Raw genomic sequence first — 24050 nt, 5'->3', positions numbered from 1 at the left:
TTCTTTGAAAGATCCGATCTGGCAACCCCAGGCCTGCACTCCTTAATAGTGATAGTTAGCTGGAGCCAAAAAGCCAATTTTATAGATTAAATAATGTGCTTGATACAAGGTTTTAAAGGCATAAAAACACTGTGTGGACAGGAAACCTTCCTTCTACACCTGTCCCTTACCACCCAGTTCCCTTCCTGCAGACAAACACTGCTGTTGCTTTTTTGCCAAAAGATACTCTTAAGTGATGGTGCTCTGTTTTGAAGATGCTTTTCAGTTGATGACTCTTATTGGTATTGGAGTTTGCAACCCCTATCTTAGAAAAGGGTTATTCTTTTTCTTCAAAAAACTTGAAATAGGACTATGTTTTTAAAAAAGAATGCTTATCAGCAGACCTCCTAGCAACAAAAATCATTGTCTTGCCTATGTTATTTTACTTTACTGTGAAAAGTGTGTGTGAATAAATATGAATATCAAAGGGTATCCACATACCTGCATAAAGGTCGTGTGCTGATTTGCACAGTTGATTCTCAGTACATTTACAGATGTTCAGTAATAAAGATACAAACTTCTACATCCCATATGGAAAAGTACCAACTTGTTTTAGGGATGCGATGAAAAAAAAGAAAGTGAAGTCGCTCAGTCGTGTCCCAACTCTTTGTGACCCCATGGATTGTAGCCTACCAGGCTTCTCCGTCCGTGGGATTTTCCAGGCAAGAATACTGAAGTGGGTTGCCATGTTCCTTTTCCAGGGGATCTTCCCAGCCCAGGGATTGAACCTGGGTCTCCCGCATTGCAGGCAGACGCTTTACCCTCTGAGCCAACCAGGGAAGCAATGCGATGAGGAATGCCCAATTAATTCTCTTCTTGGACTCACTGGTTTTATTCATCAACATCGCAGTAATAAAAGATTCAACCAGATAATTATATGTGACAGTATCATTTTATACATTGTTTATAAAATGTTTGTCTAGTTTTGCAAAAAAGAAAGCCTTTACTGAACATCTTTTGGAAACTCGCTAGCAGGGCACTGTGCTCATAACTGAATACAAAACTTAATGAGATGAGCTCACAGTGTGTGCAGTAGAGACGTGACTACTGAACTCTAGTATCAACGAAAACGTTTTAGACGTTTGTATATTAGGTGCTGAGAGAACAGTTACTCCTGCCTGGAGGAGTAAGTATGTCAACAAAAAACTTTCCTTGGAAGGGACCAGATTTTCCAGTTAGTTAGGGTAGGATAAGTAGGCTGTCTCTGAAAAGAAGATTTCAGGGCAGGGAAAGCGTGGGGAAGGAGTGGGACAGGAGAGGAGGGCCAGGGTGTCCTTGGAATAAAGGTCTCAGAGGCCAGGAGTCTAAAGTATGTCACTCAGATCTTGAGCATTTAGTTGGAGTTACCCGATATCAGAGCCTGTGTGTTTCTGTTTGGCTACACGGGCCTTTGATACTTCGCACAGGCTTTCTCTAGTTGTGGCGAGGGGGGCTGTTCTTCGTTGCCGTGCGCGGGCTTCTCACTGCGGTGGCATCTCTTGTTGCAGGGCACCGGCTCTAGGGCACACGGGTTCCGTAGTTGCGGCTCCCCGGCTCTAGAGCACAGGCTCAGTAGCTGTGACACACGGGCTTAGCGGCCCCACGGCATGTGGGGTCTTCCCGAATCAGACAGCATGTGGGGTCTTCCCGAATCAGGGATTGAACCCGTGTCTCCTGCATTGGCAGACGGATTCTTTACCACTGAGCCACCGGGGAAGCCCCGAATGTACTTTTCAATAATAGCTTCATTGACGTACAAGTCACATACCGTGAAGCTTTCGCCCTTTGAGCATGTCCAGTCTGGTGGCTTTTAGTACATTCACAGTCCTGCTGCTGTCACTGTCGAGCTTAGTACGTTTTCATCCCCACAAAAAGGAGCTTTGTGCCCACCGAGCTGGCACTCCTCCCTCCTGCCGCCGCCTCGCAGTCCTGGTGACCACTAACCTCCCTCTGTCTCTGGATTTTCCCATCCTGGACATGTCACGTGTTGTTGCTGTTCGGTCCCTCAGTCGTGTCCGACTCTGCAACCCCATGGACTGCAGCCCGTCAGGCTTCCCTGTCCGTCACTCTCTCCCGGAGCTTGCTCAAACTCATGTCCACTGACTCAGTGATACTGCCCAACCATCTCATCCTCTGCTGCCCCCTTCTTCATTTGCTTTCAGTTTCTTCTGTCATCAAGGTCTTTTCCAGTGAGCTGGATCTTCAGTTCACATGACCAAAGTATTATAGCTTCAGCTTCAGCATCAGTCCTTCCAATGACTATTCAGGGTTGATTTCCTTTAGGATGGACTGGTTTGATCTCCTTGCAGTCCAAGGGACTCTCAAGAGTCTTCTCCAATACCACAGTTCAAAAGCAGACGAGGCTTGATCACTCAGAGGTTTTGGGTAATAAAGTTTTATAAAAGAGATAAAGAAAGCTTCTGGCATAGACATCAGAAGCAGGCAGAAAGAGTGCCTCCCTGCTAGCCTTTAGCAGGAAGTTACATACCTACTAGCAGGATGCTAATTAGAGAAAGGAAATGTCTCAAAACTCAGACAGTGGCACCAGGCTCCTCACCCACAACATGCATTTTGAGATAACATGGGCACAAGGTGAGTCATCCTGGGCCATAAAATGATTGACATATGTCTTGGAGAAAGGCGGTTTTCCAAGGAATAACATAGTCTCATTAACATAGCTAAAGAGAACATTTGCATGAGCAAAACATACTGGTTTGTTGAGTAAAACAGACTGGTTTGTCAAGTCGGTTCTTAAGCAAACTGACCTGAAGAAAGACAGAGTCTAAGGTAAATACATGGACAGGGAGGCCTGGGGGAAGAGCCAGACGTGACTGAGGACTGACCTGACTGAAGGTAAATACATAGATCATTGAAATAGCTTACGAAAAATGCTTCCATAAGAAAAATGCATTGGTTAGCTCAAGGTTTGAGAAAAGTTAAGTTCAGGTGGAACCAGGTGTCGTCATGGCAACACAGAATTTTAAAAGAAACCTCCTTTTAATTTTGTATAGAGAAGGGAAAAAATCTTGATACTTGTAGTTTGTTTCCTAGTTTCCTCCTGCTGCTTAAAAGAGAGATAAAGAAAAAATGTCTGATATTTGCAGCCTGTTTCCTCCATTTGGGGGCCCCAGCCTTCCTGCCTGTACCCTCTCATTACATGACAACTGGAAAAACCAGCTTCGACTACACAAACCTTTGTCAGCAAAGTGATGTCTTTGCTTTTTAACACACTGTCTAGGTTTGTCATATCTTTTCTTCCAAGGAGCAAGTGTCTTTTAATTTCATGGCTGCAGTCACTATCCACAGTGATTTTGTAGACCAAGAAAATAGTCTGTCGCTGCTTCCACTTTTGCCCCCCTCCTATTTACTGCAAAGCGATAGGACTGGATGCCATGATCTTAGCTTTTTTAGTGTTGAATTTTAAGCCAGCTTTTTCACTCTGCTCTTTGCCCTTCATCAAGAGGCTGAATGAGCTTCCGTTGTGACTCAGACAGTAAAGAGCCTGCCTGCAATGTGGGAGACCCAGGTTCGATCCCTGGGTCAGGAAGATCCCCTAGAGAAGGAAATAGCAACCCACTCCAGTACTCTTGCCTGGAAAATCCCATGGATGGAGGAGCCTGGCAGGCTACAGGCCATGGGGTCGCCAAGAGTCAGACACGACTGAGCAGCTTCACTTTCAAGAGCCTGAAACCAAACAAAGTTAAGGCCTTTGTGTCTGATATCTGTTACTTAGCATGATGTTTTCTAGGTTCATCCATTTTGCAGCAAAGTAATTCCTTTCAATTTAAAGAAAGAAAATGTTCGTTGTTATTAAACTTTTTCATCTCCCTTAACATTTGTGGTCTCTCTCCCCAGCTATGGCCCCTTTACGAAGGAGGAATACAAAACTGATCCCACCAGAGACTACAGATCCCTTTATTTTCGTAGAAAGGGGCAGAGAGAGAATGGGTTGAGAGAGAGATTCAAGACAGAATCAACCACGTTTAGTGAGATTGACCCATGGAGTGTTTTGCGCCCATCTCCCTCACATCATCGAGTATCCAAGAATGATTTCCTTTGTACTAGTTTAATGATAGTGCTGTTGAGACAAGCAGACAGATCGCCAGGTTGGGTCTATTGGAAGAGGAATGAGGAGCAAGGTGTGAAAAGGGGACTTGGCAGTTGGGGGAGTGGGTGCCAGACACAGAGGTCAGTCTGTCTTGGGATGTGATGATTTTGAAGTAGTGGGATAAATGAGTGAAAATGACTAGATGGTATTAGAGACAGGGTGGAGATACAGCTTGGAGAAAAAGAACAGAACTTGTAGCTTGGTTTAGCAGATAAAGTCCTCCTGTTTCATTTAGTACAGTGAAGAGAAGCTATAGACCAAGGACGCAGTAAAAATATTCACGTGAAAAATATGTGTTGATGGATTAATTTTATCTCAAGTTGTAGATTGAAAATTTTAAAACACCCACCTCATTAATTTTTCATAAGGAAGGGGTCTTGGGCAGAGATTGCTAGATTCTTTGTAGCCAGTTTAGCTCTTGGTAAGTACACTTTTTGCCCTTGAGGTATTAGGAGGCCCCACTCAGCTGTTTACCCTGTTAAAATGTTGCTCTCTAAACAGGGAATTTTGCACAGAGTTCAGACCTTTCCTTTCAAGACCTGTTGAGAATGGTCTCACATATTTGAAGATGGACCCCAGTCCCCCGTGGCTCCGTTTATCCCAATTGGAACCAAAGGAAATGACCCTAAAGCTGATGAAACACAAGACATCCAAGTCACGGAGCCTTTGACGTGCTCACCACGTGCTCTTTAAATTGCTGAGTTTGTTGTAAAAAGGCCGAGTCTAATCAAACTTGTGAATGACTTAGCCATCTTTTCATAAAATTTGCTTTAACTTTCCTTCTTAGGGTTATTTTTCATCAAGTATCAGTTCACATGTACTGCTTTAGTTCCAACTGTGAGTTCAACATTGTGCTGTGGGAAATGCCAAATAAGTTTCAAACTCTCTCTAACCAGAGAGAGAAAACACTGATTTATAGGAGTTAATAAAACAAGCTATATTGGTATATCCTTGAGATGTACAAATTCCAAAATTCCATAACCCAACTTGCCTGAAATAGTTCATTCTCATTTTTGAAAGTTGGCAAGTTTCATGCTTCCAGCATTAATTTTAGGCTACATTTTACTTGGCTTCCCTGGTGACTCAGACGGTAAAGAATCTGCCCACAATGCAAGAGATGTGGGTTTGAACCCTGGGTTGGGAAGATCCCCAGGAGGGGAAAATGGCAACCCACTCCAGTATTCTTGCCTGGAGAATCCCATGAACAGAGGAGCCTGGCAGGCTGCAGTCCATGGGGTCGCAAAGAGTCAGACACGATTCAGCGACTAACACACACACACACGTTTTACTTGATGCTGTGTCATACAGTTATTTTTTAGGATTGCAATTACAGCACTCCTTTAAAAGAACTGTGTTTTTGCTGAGCACCGCTTTCTTTCTGCAGAATTAGGGATTAATGAATGATCATTTAAAAAGTAAGTTTAGCACACCAGCTATATACCATAGAATGTAAAATCATAATTTTTTTTTTTTTTATGACTGGCAATGAACAGGCCTGGGCTTACGGGTTGATTCTGAATTAAAACTCAGATTCTGACTCATTCACTACAGAATCCAGAATTCTAGAAAATAAAATGCCCATTTCTCCCATAGCTGGAGAGTCATATGAAAGACACTGTAGTCATGTGATATGACTTCATTGGCATGACAGTTTACTATTCAGCAAAGTAAATAGCACAATTAACAAGTGTTTCTGCCGAGCCTTTTGCACTGACACTGAGTTTTTGGCCTCTCCCCCTCACAGCTGGTTTTGATTTGGTTCCCGTGGAATATTTTTGTTTTGTTTTGTTTTGTATTTAACAACAGTCAGATATTTATGTACAGCTTCATCAAGAGCCTCCGATGACAAATATGCCTTTGGAGGCTGGTAGAAGCTGTGGGAAACCCCCGTGTCAGCACTTAAACCGTTTCCAGTAGAGGGAAATGGCTCTGGGGACTGACCTAACCCGCTCACGAAGCAGCATCTCTTCTCCCAAGCCTTCTGCTAGCCTGCTTCCAACCTGTACTGGCCCATCCTGACACCGTACCCTGCGTCGATTTTTCCTTATGAAGCAGCCCCTCGAGGCTCAGCTTTGGCCTTCTTTCCTAAGTGAGAGGGGAAAGGCAGAGAGAGCAGGCAGAAAGCCGTCTAATTCTTAGACTGGAAACTGGAGCCTGGCTTTTGAAATAAGACTTGGCAGTATCCCTTCAGAACTCACTTCATAAAATGAGCCCCTTTTATTTGCTGTCAGAGTTATCTACATGGACTTGAGATGTTTAAATAAGTTGGTATTAGGGACGATCCGGTTGGAGGATGGACGGTGAACCTCGGGCACAGTTCCACACCCTTTAGAAGAGGTGTCTTGGATGGCACAACCCACTTGGAGGTCTGTGGGGGAAAGAGGGGAAGAACCATAAATGCTAAAAGCAGAGTTCAAACAGCTAATAATAAGAACTAGAACATAGAAACTGCATCCTCCTCAAATTTTAGTCTCTGTTCTGCTAGTGTTCTCGTGGGGACTCCAGTCAACAGTTGGTGCTTCAGTTTCATCACTTAAATTTAAGGACATTGGACGAAATGTGAAATCCTTTTTAGCTCCAGTAATTCAGTAATTTTGATTCAACATACTGGTGTGACTGAGAAGTACAAAGATGGCCAGTTTTTGTATCAAAATGTCTTCAAATGTATCAGTGTGATTCCTTTTCATACAATGTATCAATGCCCTCTGGTATCTCTTGTATCCTGCTGCCATTGCTAGAAACAGTTCTGAGAGTTAGATCTACCGTTAACTCTTAAATGACTTCTCATACTTTGTATTGGTTGGTGTGTGTGTGTCACCATTTATATAAATCCTAAAAGCACAACCCAGCCGAATAACTTACCTCCTTTTCCAGACTTGGGTACCCAGGACTTGTGGCTTCGTCATAAACTCAAATCTCCCCTCGTTACAATTGGGTATGTTTATAAAACATGCCCAACTCACTACCTGTTCATATAACTTCCAAAGACAGATTCCCCAAATCCCCTTGTTTTAAGTAATGGCAGCATCCTTAGAATGTTAAATGTGTAGTATCTGAGGAGTCTGTTTAAAAATCGGCCATATTACACAGTAACACTCCCAGAGTATATGAAGGCCTGAACCTGGCCTGGTCAGAAGGCCTGAATTCATGGCCCAGCTCCAAGCAATGGCCACAGCTGCCCTGTTCACTCATGTGGCAGGAGAAGGCCGTGTGCAGTGGCCCCTGTGAGACCTTGGGTCACTTGCTCCACTGAGCTTCCTTTTCCGTATTTGGTGAATGGGATCAGTGATTTCAACTCTGCACAATTACTGTGAGCATTAAATAAGAAAGCACCTAACAAAGCAAAAGATAGATTAATTGGGAATTGAGCTCCATCAAAATTTGCAGCTTTGTGCTTCAAAGGACACTATCAAGAAAGGAAAAGAATTAGAGAAGAAGGTGTTTTTGTTTTTGCAATTCATTTTTCTGATCAGGAGCCAGTATCCAGAATATTTATATAGGGATTTCTTATAGCTCAATAATAAAAATCACTAATCCAATTTTAAAATGGCCAGTGGATTTAAATTGGCATTTTTTGAAGATGTACAGATGTCCAATCAGTCCATTAAAAAAAGGGTGCTTGTCATCATTAACTGTCAGAGAAATGCAAATCAAAACCACTGTGAGATACCACTGCAGGCCCACTAAGATGACTATAAAAGATGAGAGTAATAAGTGTTGGTGAGGCATGGAGAAATTGGAAGCCTCACACACTGTTGCTTGGAGTGTAAAATGGTGCAGTCACTCTGGAAAACAGTCTGGCAGTTCCTCACAAAGTTAAATAGAATTACCATATGGCTCTATTCTTCCCCTTCTAGGTGTATAAGCAAGAGAAATGAAAATTAATGTTCACACAGAAACTTGTACACACGTGATTATAACAGCATTCTTTATCATAATTTCCAGAAAGTAGAAACCACCCACAGGCCCATCACCTGGTGAACAGATCAATCAAATGTGGATATTACGCTTGGAATAATAATGGAATATTATTTGGTAATAAAAAAGAAAGGCACATGTTATAATGTGGATGAAGGATGAACCTTGAAATCATTGTGTTGAGTGAAGCAGGTCAGTCACAAAAGGCCACGTATTACAGTATTTCATTTGTACGAAATGTCCAGAATTAAAAAGTCCATAGAGTCAAAGCAGATTAGGGGTTCCTGGGAAGTGGGGTGTGTGCGGAGAAGTGAAGAGTAACTGCTTCTGGGTAAGGGTTTCTTTCTGATTGTGTTCCATTTCTGATAAGTGTTCCATTCTTGGATTGTGATGATGATTGCGCCTTGTGAATGTGCTAAAACCTTTGAATAATTCACATTAACGGGTGAGTTGTGTGGCGTGTGGATTTTTTCTCCATAAAATATTTTTTAAAAGAAAGGTAGCACATAGCCCCAAGGCACATGCTTGGCCCTCCCCGGCTTCTGTCTCCTCCTTTGTCTGAGTCCTGGTGGTTGTGGGGATTTTCTGTTTGTGACAACGAGCTCATTCTGAGAGTAAACTTGGTGTAGATGTGACAATGATTTCTTCCATTTTTACTGTGCCTTCATCTTCAAAGCTGTGGTCTCTGTACACCTCATTGAACCCTTTCTCCTACCACTGGGAGCCAGTAGATACTTTGTTGAGTTGTTGTTCACTTGCTGAGTTGTGTCTGACTCTTTGCGAACCCACAACCTACAGCATGCCAGGCTTCCCTGTCCTTCACTGTCTCCCCGGGTCTGCTTAAACTGCCAGTCAGCCATCTCATCCTCTGTCGCCTCCTCCTCCTTTTGCCCGCAGCCTTTCCCAGCATCAGGGTCTTTGCCAGTGAGTCAGCTGTCCGCATCAGGTGGCCAAAGTACTGGAGCTTCAGCTTCAGCATCAGTCCTTCCAATGAATATTCAGGACTGATCTCCTTTAGGATGGACTGGTTTGATCTCCTTGCAGTCCAAGGGACTCTCAAGAGTCTTCTCTAGTACCACAGAGCCCACTGGTGAACTGCCTCCCTTGTGGGCCCCTTAGGAGGAGAAAGTCAGGGTCACCCTGATGGAGGGGTGAAGGGAAGACAAGCGTGCCCTGTAATCTGTTTCTGTTTAAGCTGAAGTGGGCATCTGAAAGATCCAAATCCCAACCTGGCTCTGAATCTTTAAAATTTCACTCTTTGTTACAGGATTTTATCTTCTCCCCAATATATTTGTGTGTGTGTGTGAAAAGTCTCAATCATACATAAAAGTTTACAGAAAAGTGAAATGAATACCCGGTACCTTCCTCTTGGATTCGTCTGTTGATGTTTTGCCACACCTGCTTATCTCTTGCTCTTCCTTTCCTCACACATCGCATGCGTATTCACATGTTTTCTCTTTTCCTAAACTGTTTGAAAGCAAGTTCCATATACAGTGACACTCCTTCCCCTGTATATTTTTTTTAATCTGATAAACATACAGATACTCTTCTATGTAAATGGAATACTGTTGTCATCACAGAATAAAGAACAATAATTCCGCATCACCACCTGAAATCCAACATGAACTCAAAATTTCCCAATAGTTCGCAGGGTTTTAAAGGCACCTTTTAAGCCATTGTTTGCCTTCTCCTTAAGTTTGTATCTTTATACATAAGCAGTTTTTGAAATAATAATTAAGCATCAGTTCCTTGGTGTAGAAACTTGAGCATATCTGTTAAGCTGTCTTCGCACCCTCATCTCTACATGAGGAGACACACTTCTCCCATTAGGCTGTGTGCCCTCTGTCCTGCTGTCCCACACAGGCCTCTTCACTTGAGGTTATCTCCTGGGCATGCTGGTCTGACGGAAGCAGTCCTGAAGGCCAGCCCACCCCTCCACAGAGTCCCCAGCGCCTGAGGCTTTGAAGGAGGCAGGAATGGGACTCCGGGACTTGCTGATGTTTGCAAAAGCCACATGGAATGCAGCATTTAAACTACTGAGATGACGTTGACCAGCGAAGCCATCAGGCTGTCCCCCCGCCACCGTCGCCACCCCCTGGATCCCGTCATCTCCCAGTGGAGTGGCATGCTGAACAGCCTGGCCCGCCCTAAAGCTCTCCTCCTCGGCAGTTTGTGTGTGACTTTGACTCATAAAAGCATTGAGATAAAGGAGTGCATTTTGTCGGGTAGGAGGGACCTTTCAGCCTGTGACAGAGAAAGTGGGGATGAGGAAGTGGAGCGCCGCTGGCCCAGACTTCCTGACCGCAGCGGAGGGCCCTGGGGGCCTGGGAGGTGGCTCGCTGTTGGGCCCACGACCCCAGTCCTGGGGCTGTATTTTTACAGCTGACCCTCCTCACTTGCAAATGTAACAGCTGCTCTGTGTTGGTCTTGGGGGTTTCCATGTTTTCATACTGTGAAATTACATTGATTCTCGGTTCTGAAAGCTTCATTTCGATCCATCTTGCTCCTCACCTTAGCTCTGGCGGAGCACGGAGGGACAGGGATGGGAAATATTCTATAGTGTATATTTTTAGGAATATTGTTCATATTGAAGCCTGGCTCCTGTCGGTCAACAAATATTTATTGATCCCTTTCCAGTTTCATGGCTAGGTGTGGATTCAGTGAGGTACAGGCCAGACCTTCCCGAGGCTGGTAACGCATAGCTGGGCACATGTTCAGAAGCCCGTCCCAAGTCCACCCTGCTCTTAATTCCTCCGTCTGTTCTCGTCCCTCCTAAACAGTTCTGCTTTCCTCTGGGGTCTTCATTGTAAACCTGGACACTCCAGTCACCAGATTTCTGCCCCTCAAGCTTGACATACTCTGCTTTCTTGATTCCCACCGTCTTCTCACCTAACTACAGGTTCATATAAAAGAACTCTCTACTCAGCGAGTCCTCCAGCAAACAACCAGCTGCTCGGCTTCCCTCACCACCACCACCCGCTAAGGAAGAAAGGGTTTTGTCTGAGGTGGGAGCTTGGGCTGCTCCTTTCTCCACAGCACACCCGTTTCTTGTTGTCGGTTAGGGCTCAGCTCTCCCTTCTCTCAAGCGTCCATGCAGCATCGTGAGGCCACACCTCGTAGGGCTGGGAAGGGGACTGCTCAGGCCATCTGTGCTGGCCAAGTGCGGGGCCAGAGGCCGGCTTGAGGCTGCCTCTTTCAGCCCAGATGGGGACGGCCAGCCCGCGTCGCTGCCTCGGGACACAAGCCCTCAGTCTCCACTGCAGTCTAAAAAAATCATCCTTACCGTGCACCCAGTTCTGTAATTAGGAACATAAACGACGTGGTACAGGCCTCACACAAATGAACAGTTGTGGAGCATTATGGGCCCCTGTGGATTATTTGACTTGAAGAAAAGGACAGGGCTGGCGGGGGTGGGGGGGAAAGCTGGTTGCTGTTGGACAAATTGCTACCAGATGTAGATTTCAATAAACACCACACTGCTGTTCCCTCTTGCCCGAAGGTGCTGTGAATTTCTCGAGGCAAAAGAGCAATCAGTAAACTGGCGACTGTCCCACTGCGAGGAGTCTCCTGGTGTCGCTGGCCCCGGCCACTCGTCCAGGGTACAAGAGTACAAGACAGACCCCCGGGGCCTCTCTCCCTTACCTGACATGTTAGAGGAGAGTAATACACTTAAAATGCAGCAGCCAGATCCCACGGGACCTAAAGGAAGTCTGAGACTGTGGTTCGAATGTCACAAAAAGAAAATGTCACTAGAGAGTGGAGGTGGTGCTTTAAGAGATGACAGGGGGTTTTCTTACATATGCTGATTGTAATAGCCTTGCCTGAACCTACTTCAGTCAGTGAATATTAGTATTAATAACCTCCTGGGGTCACATGAAGAAAGCCCACTTTCCTTCTCCCCCATTGAGTCTACAGATGAGAGGAAGGGGGCGTCAGAGCAGTCTTTATGGGGGCTCAGATGGTAAAGAATGTGCCTGCAATGTGGGAGAGCCGGGTTCGATCCCCGGGTTGGGAAGATCCCCCCGGAGAAGGGAATGGCAGCCCACTCCAGTATTCTTGCCTGGCGAATTCCATGGACAGAGGAGCCTGGTGGGCTACAGTCCATGGCGTTGCAGAGAGTAAGTCACAACTGAGCGACTAAAACTTGAACTTTACAAGTAAAAAGCGGGCAGCCTTTGCTGTCCCAGGAAGCCGAAGCTCAGTTGCTATGCGTCTGCCTTCACCAGTGCTGCCGCAGTCCAGCCATCACTGCCTGGGAGTCTGAGATTGAAAGGTCACAGAGCCATCACACTGCTTTGCTGTGCCTTGAAGGGATTGGAAAGAGACTGAGATTGAGAGGGAGGGAGAGGCAATGTGACTGGTCTCAGCTTAGTTTACTAACACACTCCTCGTGTTCCTTAGAGCGATTCTAGACACAGACACTCCCCTGACCCTCCGATAAAAGGGCAAGCACCAAATGGACAGTCAGCCTGAATCCAGCAGGCATGTGTGAATCACTGTCTGGTTCTCTCATCTCCTCTTCTCAGTTAGATGTCTAGCTTCTTGAAGGAAAGGACCACCTTTCCCATTCTCATCGGCTAACAGGTGCTGTGCACATAAGTACTCAGGAAAGTATACATCGATTGGATAGCAAGAAAAGGTTTTATGTAAAAAACGTATCAACTACTGAGACCACATTCCTGTTTTGAATTGTATGTAAGAGCTTTAGGGGCTTGGAGCTCATTGGAAATCCTGGAGTTGAAGTAAGTTCAACAACGTCAAGTTTTTATTTGGCCCTCAGTTGACAGATCTCTGCCAGTTGAACTCTGGGGGGCTCCCCGTCTCAAAGGGTGGTCTGATTGTCCTTCAGATGATGGTGATGTGATGGGTAACTTCTGAGAGCTTGCTGTGTTCCAGATGTCTCAGTGAGCATTTATTTGGGTTGTCTCATTTAGTCTTCACAAGCATTTTATATCACAGATGAGGAAATCAAGGTGCCTAGAGGCTAAGTAAGTTGCCCAAGCTGACATAGCTAGTATGTGTTGGAGCCAAGGCATTTGGCTCCAAAACCTGTGTTTTTAACTATTACCTTACAATATCTCTATTGTTGGACTTGCCTTAGAGTTAGTTAAATTCCTGTTCTAAATGGCAGACCTTGTATGTTGGACCATGTTTTCACCTTCCCTAAAGCTGTCTTCTCCGGATAGGTGCACCGTGGATCGTCACAGTGCATGGGTCCTACCCCTTTGGGTCAGAAACTCAGTCTTGCCTGAGCTTGAAGACTAACTCCCAATAACCAAACTCATAAGAAACTGATATATAAAACACATTGTTACAGTTGTTCTGTCTGCCACTTCCCATCCATACATGGGGAGGCAGTTGGTAGTTGGGAGGTTTCATGATAACCTCATGGACCTGTGATCCCCCAGGAACTGAAGGGTCTTGCTTTCCAGTGAGATCATCTTGCTAATCTCTGGACAAAGGCAGACACATGAACAAATGGTTGCAGAAACTCTGGGCTCCCTTTTTCAGACTCCATGTGGAACCTGATGCCACCTATGAACAATCTTCTAGAGTTATGTCGAGTTTCGCTTTCTTAGTTACAATGTGTCTCCTGACGTGGCTCCTGTGTCACTTTGATTGACATGGGACGCCCCCTGTATCCTCAACTGCTTTTCTATAATCTCTTCAGTAGACTAACTTCTACACATGGCCAGGGCCAGCATGTGTCAGTTCTACTGATTCCCTTCTCCGAGGCTCACCTTGTTTTCAGGATCTGCAGGGAGACCTCTGTATACCCACTCTGATATGTGCTAAGGACAGTCATTATCGCAGGGGAACATCTCAAGCACCGTACTAGAAACCCGGGAGAGACATTCCTTTGATCTTAATGGCAGGAAGATGACAAACTGGGTGTATTTGAAAACAGGCTAAAGCTTCTGAGTCATTACCGAGGAGGGTGTCTTTTGAGAAGGATCGATCAAGTCTATCTGCTTGATCATTAGCAATAAAGGGGAACGTTTGTAGGCCTGGTCAGCACCCAGTGAGATGGATCCCTGGGTAGCATCTACCCAGCAGTGCTGAACCCAAAGGGAAATGATGGGCCTTCTGGCCCGAGCGTCTGACTGGTACACGGGCCTCAGCCAGCTAACGCGAGTGTGGCTGTCGTGGCCGAGAGAGAACCCTGGGAGGTCTGCAAATGTTTATTCTTGGACTGTGAGCAGCTACAAGGCAGACACTAGGTTTTACTCCAGTCTGGGATTCCAGCATCTGGCGTGGAAGCTAGCATGCCCCAGAAAATAACAAGAGTTTTTTCGTTGTTTTTTTTTAATGAATGAGATTCCATGTATATGAAATATCCAGCATAAGCAAATCTGTAGAGACAAAATAGATGAGTGGTTGTTAGGAGATGGTGGGCGTGAAGGGAGAGTTGGGGGAAATCTTGAAGGGTCCTGGGTTTTGGGGGGATGATGCAAATGTCCTGGAATTAAATAGTGGTGATGGTTTCTCAATTCCGTGAAGACATGTAAACCACAGAATTTTACACTTTAAATTGGTGAATCGTATGGTCTGTGAATTATGTGGAATTATGTGGCATGTGAGTTGTATCTCAACAAATTTAATTTTAAAATGAATGAGAATTTGTTGCTGGTGGGGATGTAAAATAGCACAGGCCTTTTTGAAGACAGTTGGGTAGCTTCTTACAAAACAAGTTGTCTGTTCTTAGTTTATTTTTCAGGATCGTGCTCCTAGGTATTTATTCAAAGGAGTTGGGAACTTATGTCCCCACAAAAACCTGCACATGACTGTTTAGGGGAGCTATATAATATAGCCACCCAAGCTGAAAGCAACCAAGGTGTTCTTCAATAGGTGAATGGATTAAAAAAAAAAAAAAGAGATACATTCATACAGTGGAATACTATTCAGCAGTAAAAAGAGATGAACCATGAAATGACAAAAAGATATGGAGGAGCTTTAAATGCATGTTGCTGAGTGAAAGGCCTCAGTCTGAAAAGGCTGCTTACTGTGTAATTACTTGGTGATCTGACTTTCTGGAAAAGGTGAAACTATAGAAATAGTTTAAAGATCAGTGGTTGCCGGAGGCTCCGGAGGAGGAAGGAAGTTAAGTAGGTGTGCAAAGGAGGTTTTCATGACGTATTCTGTGTAACGCTGTAGCAATGGGCACTTGTCTAAACCCACAGAACTATAAAACCGGAGTGAGCCCCAGAGTGAAATACGGGCTGGAGTTAATAATAACGTGTCACGAGTGTGCCCATCAGTTGTAACAAGTGTGCCGCCCTAATGCCAGAGGTTAATAATAAGGAAACTGTGAGGCTTGAGGAGAGAACACATGGAACTCTACTCAATTTTCTGTAAATCTACAACTTCCTTAAAGTCTGCTAACTTGCAAATAGCAACAAAAATTAATACGGCAGACACTTAGTTCATGCCATGCATTACTGCCATTGGTGTTATTTGCTTCAAGTTTTTCTTTCTTTCAGGTAAAAGAAATGTTACAGGTGAGGGCCCCCCCCCTTACTTCCCTCACCCTTCTGAAGGGAAACCACTACTACTAGTGCATGCCCTCACTTTTATTTTTTTTTTGCCCTCACTTTTATATTTTTATATTGAATGAATTATATTTTCCAGGTGTTTACAAACAATACACTAAGTTGCATAAGCTCTGTTTTGCAACTTGCATTTTTCATGCAACCTGATGCTTTAAAGACCTGTCCATGTTGCTAAATATAGGTCTAATGCTTTTATCTTTAAAAAAAAAAATTTTTTTTTAAATTCTAGTATCATATTCTCTTGTAGATATGTTACTTCGTGTTATTTTTCCATTTCTCTGTTGATGGATGTTTAGATTATTTCTGATTTTGTTATTACCATCAGTGCTGCAATGAAATAGTTTTTGACATAAAAAAATAAAATGAATGAGAAGGCAAAACCCATAAGAAAGCCCACTAGACATTACACAAATGAAAGGGGTAAGACCAGGGCATTCTAAAAAGCAAACTCATTCATGCCGATCTGATCTGTTAGAGTCCCAGCGAGTTAACCCTTGAGGAATAGAGAACCGCTTACCAAGCTTGTGTTTACATAATCAGCTAACTAGTTATTACATAGACTTGAGATCCATAATAAGGACCATTTTAAAAGCCAAGTCACCTTAGGGTTGAAAAGTTGTTAGGGACTGAGGTTTATAGAGTAAAGCAGAAGAGATGAACACTTTTCCGAAACACAAATATTGTGGATACTAGTGTCCAGACCCATTCTCTTCAGTATTTTTTATGCACCGTAAGATCTCCAAGTTGCCGACAGTATTCCACAACTCACCAGCATTCACTGAGCACCTACTGTGTGTCCACTGCCAGCCCGAGGGAGGACCAGTTCTTGTCTGCTGAAAGTGTCAAGCCTCCTGGGCTCTAGGAAGCACAGTGACATTCCAGCGGGGGACAAGCCCACTTAGCGCTGAACTGAGCAGCCTGTTAAAACCCAGAAAGGATGTTGAAAGCAAACAGCTCTTCCTTGCTTACCAAGCATGGAGTACCTACAGCCTATGCCTGAAGAGTTGTTTAGTAGCTCAGTCGTGTCCGACTGTTTTGTGACTCCATGGACTATAGCCCATCAGGCTCCTCTGTCCGTGGGATTTCCCAGGCAAGATACTGGAGTGGGTTGCCATTTCCTTCTCCAGGGGATCTGCCTGATCCAGGGATCAAGCCTATATCTCCCGTGTCTCCTGCATTGCAGGCAGGTTCTTTATCACTGAGCCACCAGTTAAGCCCTGCCTAAAGAGAGCCATGCTCAAACTGGAAGATTCGTACAGCTAAAGGAAGGGTGGTCAGTTTGACATTGAGTGGGGGCTGCAAGTTTTCTGGATTCCAGGAGAAGAGAACAGATTGAATCATGGACCTTCTTGCCATGTGGCCTGAGCCCTGACAGTCCTCGAAGCTTGAAAAGTCTGTTCCACAACCTTTATTAACTTTTTTTCCCACCTAGAAAAAAGCCAAGAAATTTCAGAGTAGTTCTCAGAGTAATCCAGAATCATCTTTGCAAAAAAAAAAGATAATCCCAGAGAGCTCAGAGGGATAAAAAGATGCGCTTGCTGAAAAGAATATTTCCCAACCTCTGCTAGCCCTCGAAGCCAACAAAAGGAAAACCTCAGCCTGTGTTTAATGAGTGAGAGAGCACAGCTCAAAATGGGTGGAGAAGGAGGCTATTTAAAAGACCCTAAAGTGCTGCAGCTGTTCTGGCTAATTTCTCTCATCTCAGCGATGTTCCAAGCCCTTTGTCTTCTCTGTGGGGCGAATTCATCTGGCTCTCCCATGAGTCATCCTGCCCACAAATAATCTTTCTCGGAGTAGCCCTTATGAAAATAGACAATTCACATTGCATTGTGTGAATTGGCAATGTGTGTCCCTTCCCTGGGTGGGCCGCACTGCGTCTGCTCCGCCTGCATCCACACACACAGCAGGGCTTTCCGAGGCCTGAGTGCGCCCTGAGCCGGGAGACAGGGGAGCACAGAGGGAGTCTTCGGAACCCCAAATCTGAGGCAGGCAAAGAAGGCTGCAGACAGCAGGCCCCCGTCACTCCTCCAGGCATCTAGAGCTCATAGGTGGCATCTTGGCCTCACAGGTTTCATGAGAATTATCTATGGAAAAGCAGACAGCATCAGAGGAAATTCTGTGTCATTAAATGTTACTAGCATTTCAACCTGGACCTTGCTAAACTTTTCCTCTTTAGTATTTTCTTCTCTCTCTGGCCAGCAGATCTGACCAATCAGCATTCTTATTTAAAATTTCCCTAGAGAGACAGTGAGCCCTTCGAAGTAGAGACTAGAATGGATCTATGTTGTTTTTGCTCCTGAGCAAAATTCCCTCTTTCCCTATTGATTTTAGTCTAAGAACTCATCCTGGACCTCTGCTCTCATCCCATATGCTTTTTCTGGTGGAGTGGACTCCCCCTTTGGCTCAGGGTTGGAGTCTGTATTTGAGGCCCCGAATAGTCACTCTCTCGTATTCCTCCGGTCATGATGATTGCTGCAGAAATGGGTGTATCACCCAGTGACAGCCATGGGATCCAATGAGACTTGGGCCGGGAGGCGGGGCTAGGACTGGGGGGGCGTTGCCAGCATGAGCTCTGGGCCGGGAGCAGCCTTCTCGTGCTCCTGAGTGGAGAGCCAGCTTGCATGTGGAAACCACACATGGAAGAGAGTGGAGTCTCTCTGAGCTAAGAGAACGAGAGGGTGAGGACAGTCACAGCCTTATCCTCTGAGGCCCAAATTGAGCTGCCCTGGGGGTGCCGTTTTCTTGGTCTCTCAGCCTGTGAGCCAGGTCTCCTGTTGCCTAGAGTAAAGCAAGGTCAGGGGGCCACATAGGATGAGATGGCTGGATGGCATCATCTCAATGGACATGAGTTTGAGCAAGCTCTGGGAGATGGTAAAGGACAGGGAAGCCTGGCGTGCTGCATGTAGTCCATGGGGTCGCAGAGAGTCAGACACAATTTAGCAACTAAACAACAGAAGCAAGGTTGAGTTCCCTGTTGCTCACAACCAAGAGTTCCAACGCATTCAGGGGCAGCGTCTCAGTCAGCCCAGCACCCGGCAGAGTGCCAGGCATGCAGAGGAAACTCAGTATGTGTTTACTGCACAAAGTCTCATTCAGTCGAACAGATGTTTACTGAACACTCATGAGGAACCTAGCCTGATTCTGGATCTTACAGGACCGCGCTGTCCAATATAGCAGCCTCTAGCCACATGTGGCTCTTTAACTGCACATTTAAATTGGTGAAAATTCAGTTTAAAAAGCTTCAGATCCCAAGTCATACCCTCCACATCTCAAGTGCTCAGTAGCCACAGGAGGCTGGTGACCACCATACTGGACAATACAGATAGAGAACATTGTCATTGTTGCAGAAGGCTCTTGAGAACGGTGCTACTGCAGAGATACAGACATGCACAAGACTCAGAACATGCCTCCAAGAAGCTATATCTTGCCTTCCCTAGGGGATCTAAACCCTTGGGGGCCGAGGGGAAAAATAAGCCCATTTTTCTTGATACTCCACCCAGTCCCCAACCACCATGTCTGCCCAACCAGAAACAACCACTACTTGGACGTGAAAATGTAATACAAAGAGGCAGAGACTCGCGAAGTTCCCTTCCTTCTTTAACCCTGATTTTTGCCACCTCTTCCTGTTTATGCTGCTCTGCTCTCTCTTCTGACAGTGTCCGGCCTCTCCAGGCCCCAGTGGTAGAGGGGACTCATCTGCAAATGCAGGTCTTTGGTCTACAGCCACCCCAGGTGTGAGCGGCCCGAGGGGGTGTATTTCGGGGCCCTCAGCAGGCTCAGCTTCCACTGCGTCTCCTTCCAGAGGACACTGTGCAAACGCCCTGTGCTGCGGAGACAGGTCAGCTCTGGGGCATGACCGTACCTCCCCGCGTGGGACTTCCCAGGGCCCTTGCTCACTCATCACCAACAATTACAATGTTTACAGACACAGTAAAAGCCATTAAGAGGAAAAGCTGCCTTCCTGCTCTTCCTCCGCTTCCACAAAGAGGAGGACTGATGCCAGGTTTATAAAACGGAGGCACTGCAGCTGCCTCTGGGTCCACCTTAAGGCGAGATCAAAAGTCTGTTCTTGGCTTTTTCTTCCCCCAACTCTTCCGCTAGGAAGAAGTGTACTGGGGCAGTGGCGTTGTCAGTAACCGGTCCTTCTCTCAGTTAGTAAATCACTGGGCATGATAAACAGCGGCTTTGAAGTGAGTGGCACAGCACCTCTGTTGATTCTCCCACAGCAGATGGCGGCCGTGGGTGATGATGGGCAGGAGGCAGAGGGCTGAGCTTCCCGGGGTGAAAGGGACATTTCACGTGGGAGACAACCGGGGTCTGTCCTTGGGGGTATAATTGGTCCTTCCTGCATTGTTATCAAGGGTTCTCCCAGCACCTAGAAGAATTATTCTTCCCAGTTTAATCAGTGCTAAATATGTGAACCAGTTTACATTCTAATGGAGGGGAATCAGGGTTCCAGCAAATGTAACAACCTCACGTTGTGTAGGATTTAATAGACATGTCATGACTTCACTCGTTCAGGGGTGACAGGTAGATTTCAGCTCATGCCCCTCTTACCAATTGTTCTTGGCCACTTGGAGGGTTGGGTCAGGAAGGATTTTTTGAGGCCAGTTTCAGGGTCAGCAAGGAACATGGTCACAGAAGCAGGAAAGACAGTCATCTGTCATGAGTACCTAAGATACTGAGGATGGCATGTGTGTCGAATATTTGTTCTAGGTCTTGAGCTCTATGACGTCAGGGACATTTCTTTTTTTAATTAAAAAAAAATATTTTTTTTAATCTTTTGGCCACACTGCACATCATGTGCAATCTTAACTCCCTGACCAGGGATCGAACCCACACCCCCTGTATTGGAAGCGTGGAGTCTTAATCATGGACCACCAGGAAAGTCCCCAGGGACATTTCTTAGTAGTATAGTCTCAGGATCCAGCACATTGCCTCATGTAGTAATTAACCATGAAGCATACACTGGATAACTGAGCGATTCAACTTCCTAGGTTTAGAATGGCCCCATGATTCTAAGTGAATGGCACACGTTAAAGGCCTTAGCAGTAAAGCCTTTTTGCAACGGAAGTATTTCCCAGAGAACTTTGATTTTTTTTTATGGATCTAGTACCTTGATTTTTTTTTTTAAAGCCCTCTATTTTACTATAATAAAACAATAAATTTCAAGAATTTCAAAATTAAAAACTAAGTAAACGTCCTCATTTTCTATTTAAGTTGTGTAGAGAGGAATCTTGGCATCTTAGAACAGAAGCCTGACAGATTTAGGTTTTACTTACAGCTCAGCCGTTAACCCACTATGTGACCTTAAGCTAGTCACTTCTCTCTGGGTCTCAGTGTCCTCTATAAAATGAGAGAATTGCAGTCAGTGAGCTCTTTGCTTCTGCGAATCAGGATAGAGGATGAGAAAGAGGACTGGTTTCAACAACATAATCTGTCTTTGGCATAGCTGATAGCCTCTCTGATTCCAGCTTCACTTTCTGTCAAAGGAGCAGTGATCCTGGGAAAATGTAGGGTAGGAGTGTGTGTGTGACATTTTTAATGATGAACCAGGACAGTAAAATGAGTCTTTTTTGGTGTCTCTGCAGAATGTTACATAAGATTTGCCCTGTTTTCCAAGAGGGCTGTGGTACGTGTAATATATAAAAATGTAATATATCACCTCAAACTCATGTCTTGGCTGGCATTCAGCATGAAGACTCTGACAGTTATGTTTTTTTCTTTATTTATGTACATTCTACTTGATTCTAAAAAGAATATTTAAGATAGTTATAGTCAAAACCATAGACATAACTAAATCTAAAAGCCTTTAGGATGAGATTAAGAGTACAAGAGCCAGGTTTTGTGTTTTTAGAGTCATTATGTTAGGAAACATAAACTAAGGGAAACTTCCAAAGTTGAACATGGAGTTTAACTCCGTGGTTCCTGGCAGCCAGAGCGAATAGGGAGGTAACGGGCTGCCTCATCTTCCTTGTCTGATAACAGCCAGGATGATTGGCTGCGGACGGAAACAATGGAGAATGCAGGCACAGTTTGTCAGCCTGCCAGGCCTGTTCGAAGAGCCTCGTATATTACCAAGGCAATAGCCATCACTTAATGATCGATAATGGCTATTTTACTCACTGTTTGGGGGGACTTTCACCAGACCACCACACAAAACACTAGGAGATGATGCTTACTGTTTCGTACTTATGTGCCAAACACTGTTCTAAGCACCTTATCTAACAGTAACACATCCAGTCCTTGAAACAGCTCTGTGAGGTAGGAACAGCGCTGAGGCTTGTGGTCTTACCCACTGCACCGTGCTGCCTCTCTCACCTCTGAGATCATGCAGAGATCTGACTTGGCACGAGTCACACAGCTCAACTCCCAGCATCCGAGCCATCTCAGGACAGAACATCTCATTTAAAGGAACCAGGTAGACCGTAGGCAGCTGCCGTGGCCACAGCTGCCTAATCGGGTGGGTCCGTTGTTTGCTCACTGAGTTGAAGCAGTTCTTCCCATGTTGTTTTAAGGTGGCGCATTGCATTTTAAAGGAACAGTGTACACTCTGTCTAAGCATCCTTTCCCTCATCTCAGTGTTCGTGAGGCCACATCATACATCTGCCGCCTGCCACCTTGTCCTCGAGATTCTTTCATCTACATCAGGGTGCCAGCTGACTCATTCAAGAGGGTGGCTGCCTGGGAAGCTGTGTTGAGAAAGGGTCTCAGGCCTGGTTCAGATGGGATGAGAGAGGTTCATGGCTGAGTCATCACATCTGCCGTGGGCAAGCACGAGTGCATGTCTTTGCCAGCCATGGTCTAGCTCAAGGTCAGGGCTTCCCTCTGCACCCTGTGGCTTCTGAGATGATTTTCCCTTCAAGAGGAGAAGAGAATGGAGTGGTTCACATAATTGACACAGTTCCTTAATTCATTGCACAACAATGTATTGAATTCTCTCTTTGTACAAGACACATAATAAAAAGATGAATAAGTCTTAAGTCTCTTTCTCCAAAAATTATTTTTTGTAGCCACAGACATATAAATTTAACAAATCATTTCCATACAGTGATGTATGCTTATGAAGTGCTGTGGTAAGGGCAGACAGGCATCACAGGGATGGTGCCAGTGAGCCCAAACCCAGTTCAGTCCTGTCTGTGGGCCCTCTGAGGGAGTATGTTTTGACAGCCATTGGGCTTCCCTGATGCTCGGACGGTAAAGAATCCGCCTGCAATGCAAGAGACCCGGGTTCCATCCCTGGGTCTGGAAGATCCCCTGGAGGAGGGCTTGGCAACCCACTCCAGTATTCTTGCCTGGAGAATCCCATGGACAGAGGAGCCTGGCAGGCTGCAGTCCATGGGGTCACAAAGAGTAGGACATGACTGAGTGACTTTCACTTTTGGCAGGGCCAGTGTCCCCAAGATTTTTGGGCAGCTGTCGTCGTCACTGAGCATACAGCACCATCATGAGCAGGCTGTCTCTTTGGGTCTTGATGCAGTTGCTCACCCAGGAACAGAGGATAAAATGGACTCTGTCGTGATTGGTCAGCATTTCTCAAGGTTGGCTCTGAGTAAGAACTTCGAGAAGGATGAAGCCAGGGATCTGGGGAGTCAGTCCCGGGGAAGGGGAGTCTAACGCTCAAAGGGAAAGGCCGAAAGGCCAGAGATGGGCCAGCATCTCTGTGTGAACTAGGAAATGTGTTCTCCAGATGTGTGACAACCGTAGGAGACAGTGATGGGGCAGAAATGGCACCACCGGGGCTGAAGAACCCCAAACACGACCTTTGATTTCAGAGAGAGCTTCGCCCTAATCGTGTGTGGGGTTTCCACCGAGTCTTTTCCCTTCCCACTGCCTTGTGAGGACAGGCGTCCCAGATCCACTCCAAGGCAGGTGAGGAGACCCAGCCTGCGGTCTGAGATTGCACAGTGAATAACCAAACAAAGACTCACGGGATGGCACTTCATCTCTCTCACCGCACACTTGCTCTTCAGTTTAACGCTGAGCCTGAGGAGAGTTCTTCTCAGTGGTTTTAAGAAAATAACAAAGCTTTATACTGTGTTTAATCACCAAGAAACAAAACGTTACAACCGAGAGGACACTCTGGAAATCGCTCGTCCACTGCTCTTGTTCTGAGACGTGGACTCCGAGCCCAGGGGTCAGCCCCGAGTACCTCGGGACTCAGGTGTTAAGCCTCCGCAGCCCTCCCTGTGCCTTTCTTGGTGGAAGTGCCTGCAGGAGCCTTAACAGTCTCTGCTCCTCCTCCCAGGACTCAGTGGAAGACATCTTCGCCGACGGTGCAGCACTAAAGAATCTGCCTGCAATGCAGGAGATGCAGGTTCAGTCCCTGGGTCAGGAAGGTCCCCTGGAGGAGGGAATGGCAACCCACTCCAGTGTTCTTGCCTGGAGAATCCCATGGACAGAGGAGCCTGGCGGGCTACAGTCCCCGGAGTCACAAAAAGTGAGACACGACTGAG

At 45.6% G+C, this 24050-nt stretch overlaps 1 protein-coding gene across 11 annotated transcripts in view; it reads left to right on the top strand.

Annotated features, from left to right (window-relative positions):
- ATG7 (autophagy related 7) overlaps positions 1 to 24050 on the top strand; it is a 384864-nt gene that overhangs the window by 248591 nt on the left and 112223 nt on the right. For 8 of the 11 annotated variants that reach the window (XM_070463443.1, XM_070463449.1, XM_070463439.1 and 5 more), the window contains one exon: positions 741 to 977. The exons of the other annotated variants lie outside the window; for them this stretch is intronic. In XM_070463443.1, coding sequence (XP_070319544.1) covers positions 741 to 962 — 222 coding nt within the window. In that variant the 3' untranslated portion in view covers positions 963 to 977. Of the gene's footprint in view, positions 1 to 740; positions 978 to 24050 lie in introns of those variants that run through there. 11 annotated transcript variants of the gene reach the window in all.

This window comes from Odocoileus virginianus, unplaced genomic scaffold, assembly GCF_023699985.2.
Source record: "Odocoileus virginianus isolate 20LAN1187 ecotype Illinois unplaced genomic scaffold, Ovbor_1.2 Unplaced_Contig_2, whole genome shotgun sequence".
NCBI lineage: Eukaryota > Metazoa > Chordata > Mammalia > Artiodactyla > Cervidae > Odocoileus > Odocoileus virginianus.
The sequence above is the reverse complement of the archived record's forward strand: the minus strand, read 5'-3'. Positions and strand labels throughout refer to the sequence as shown.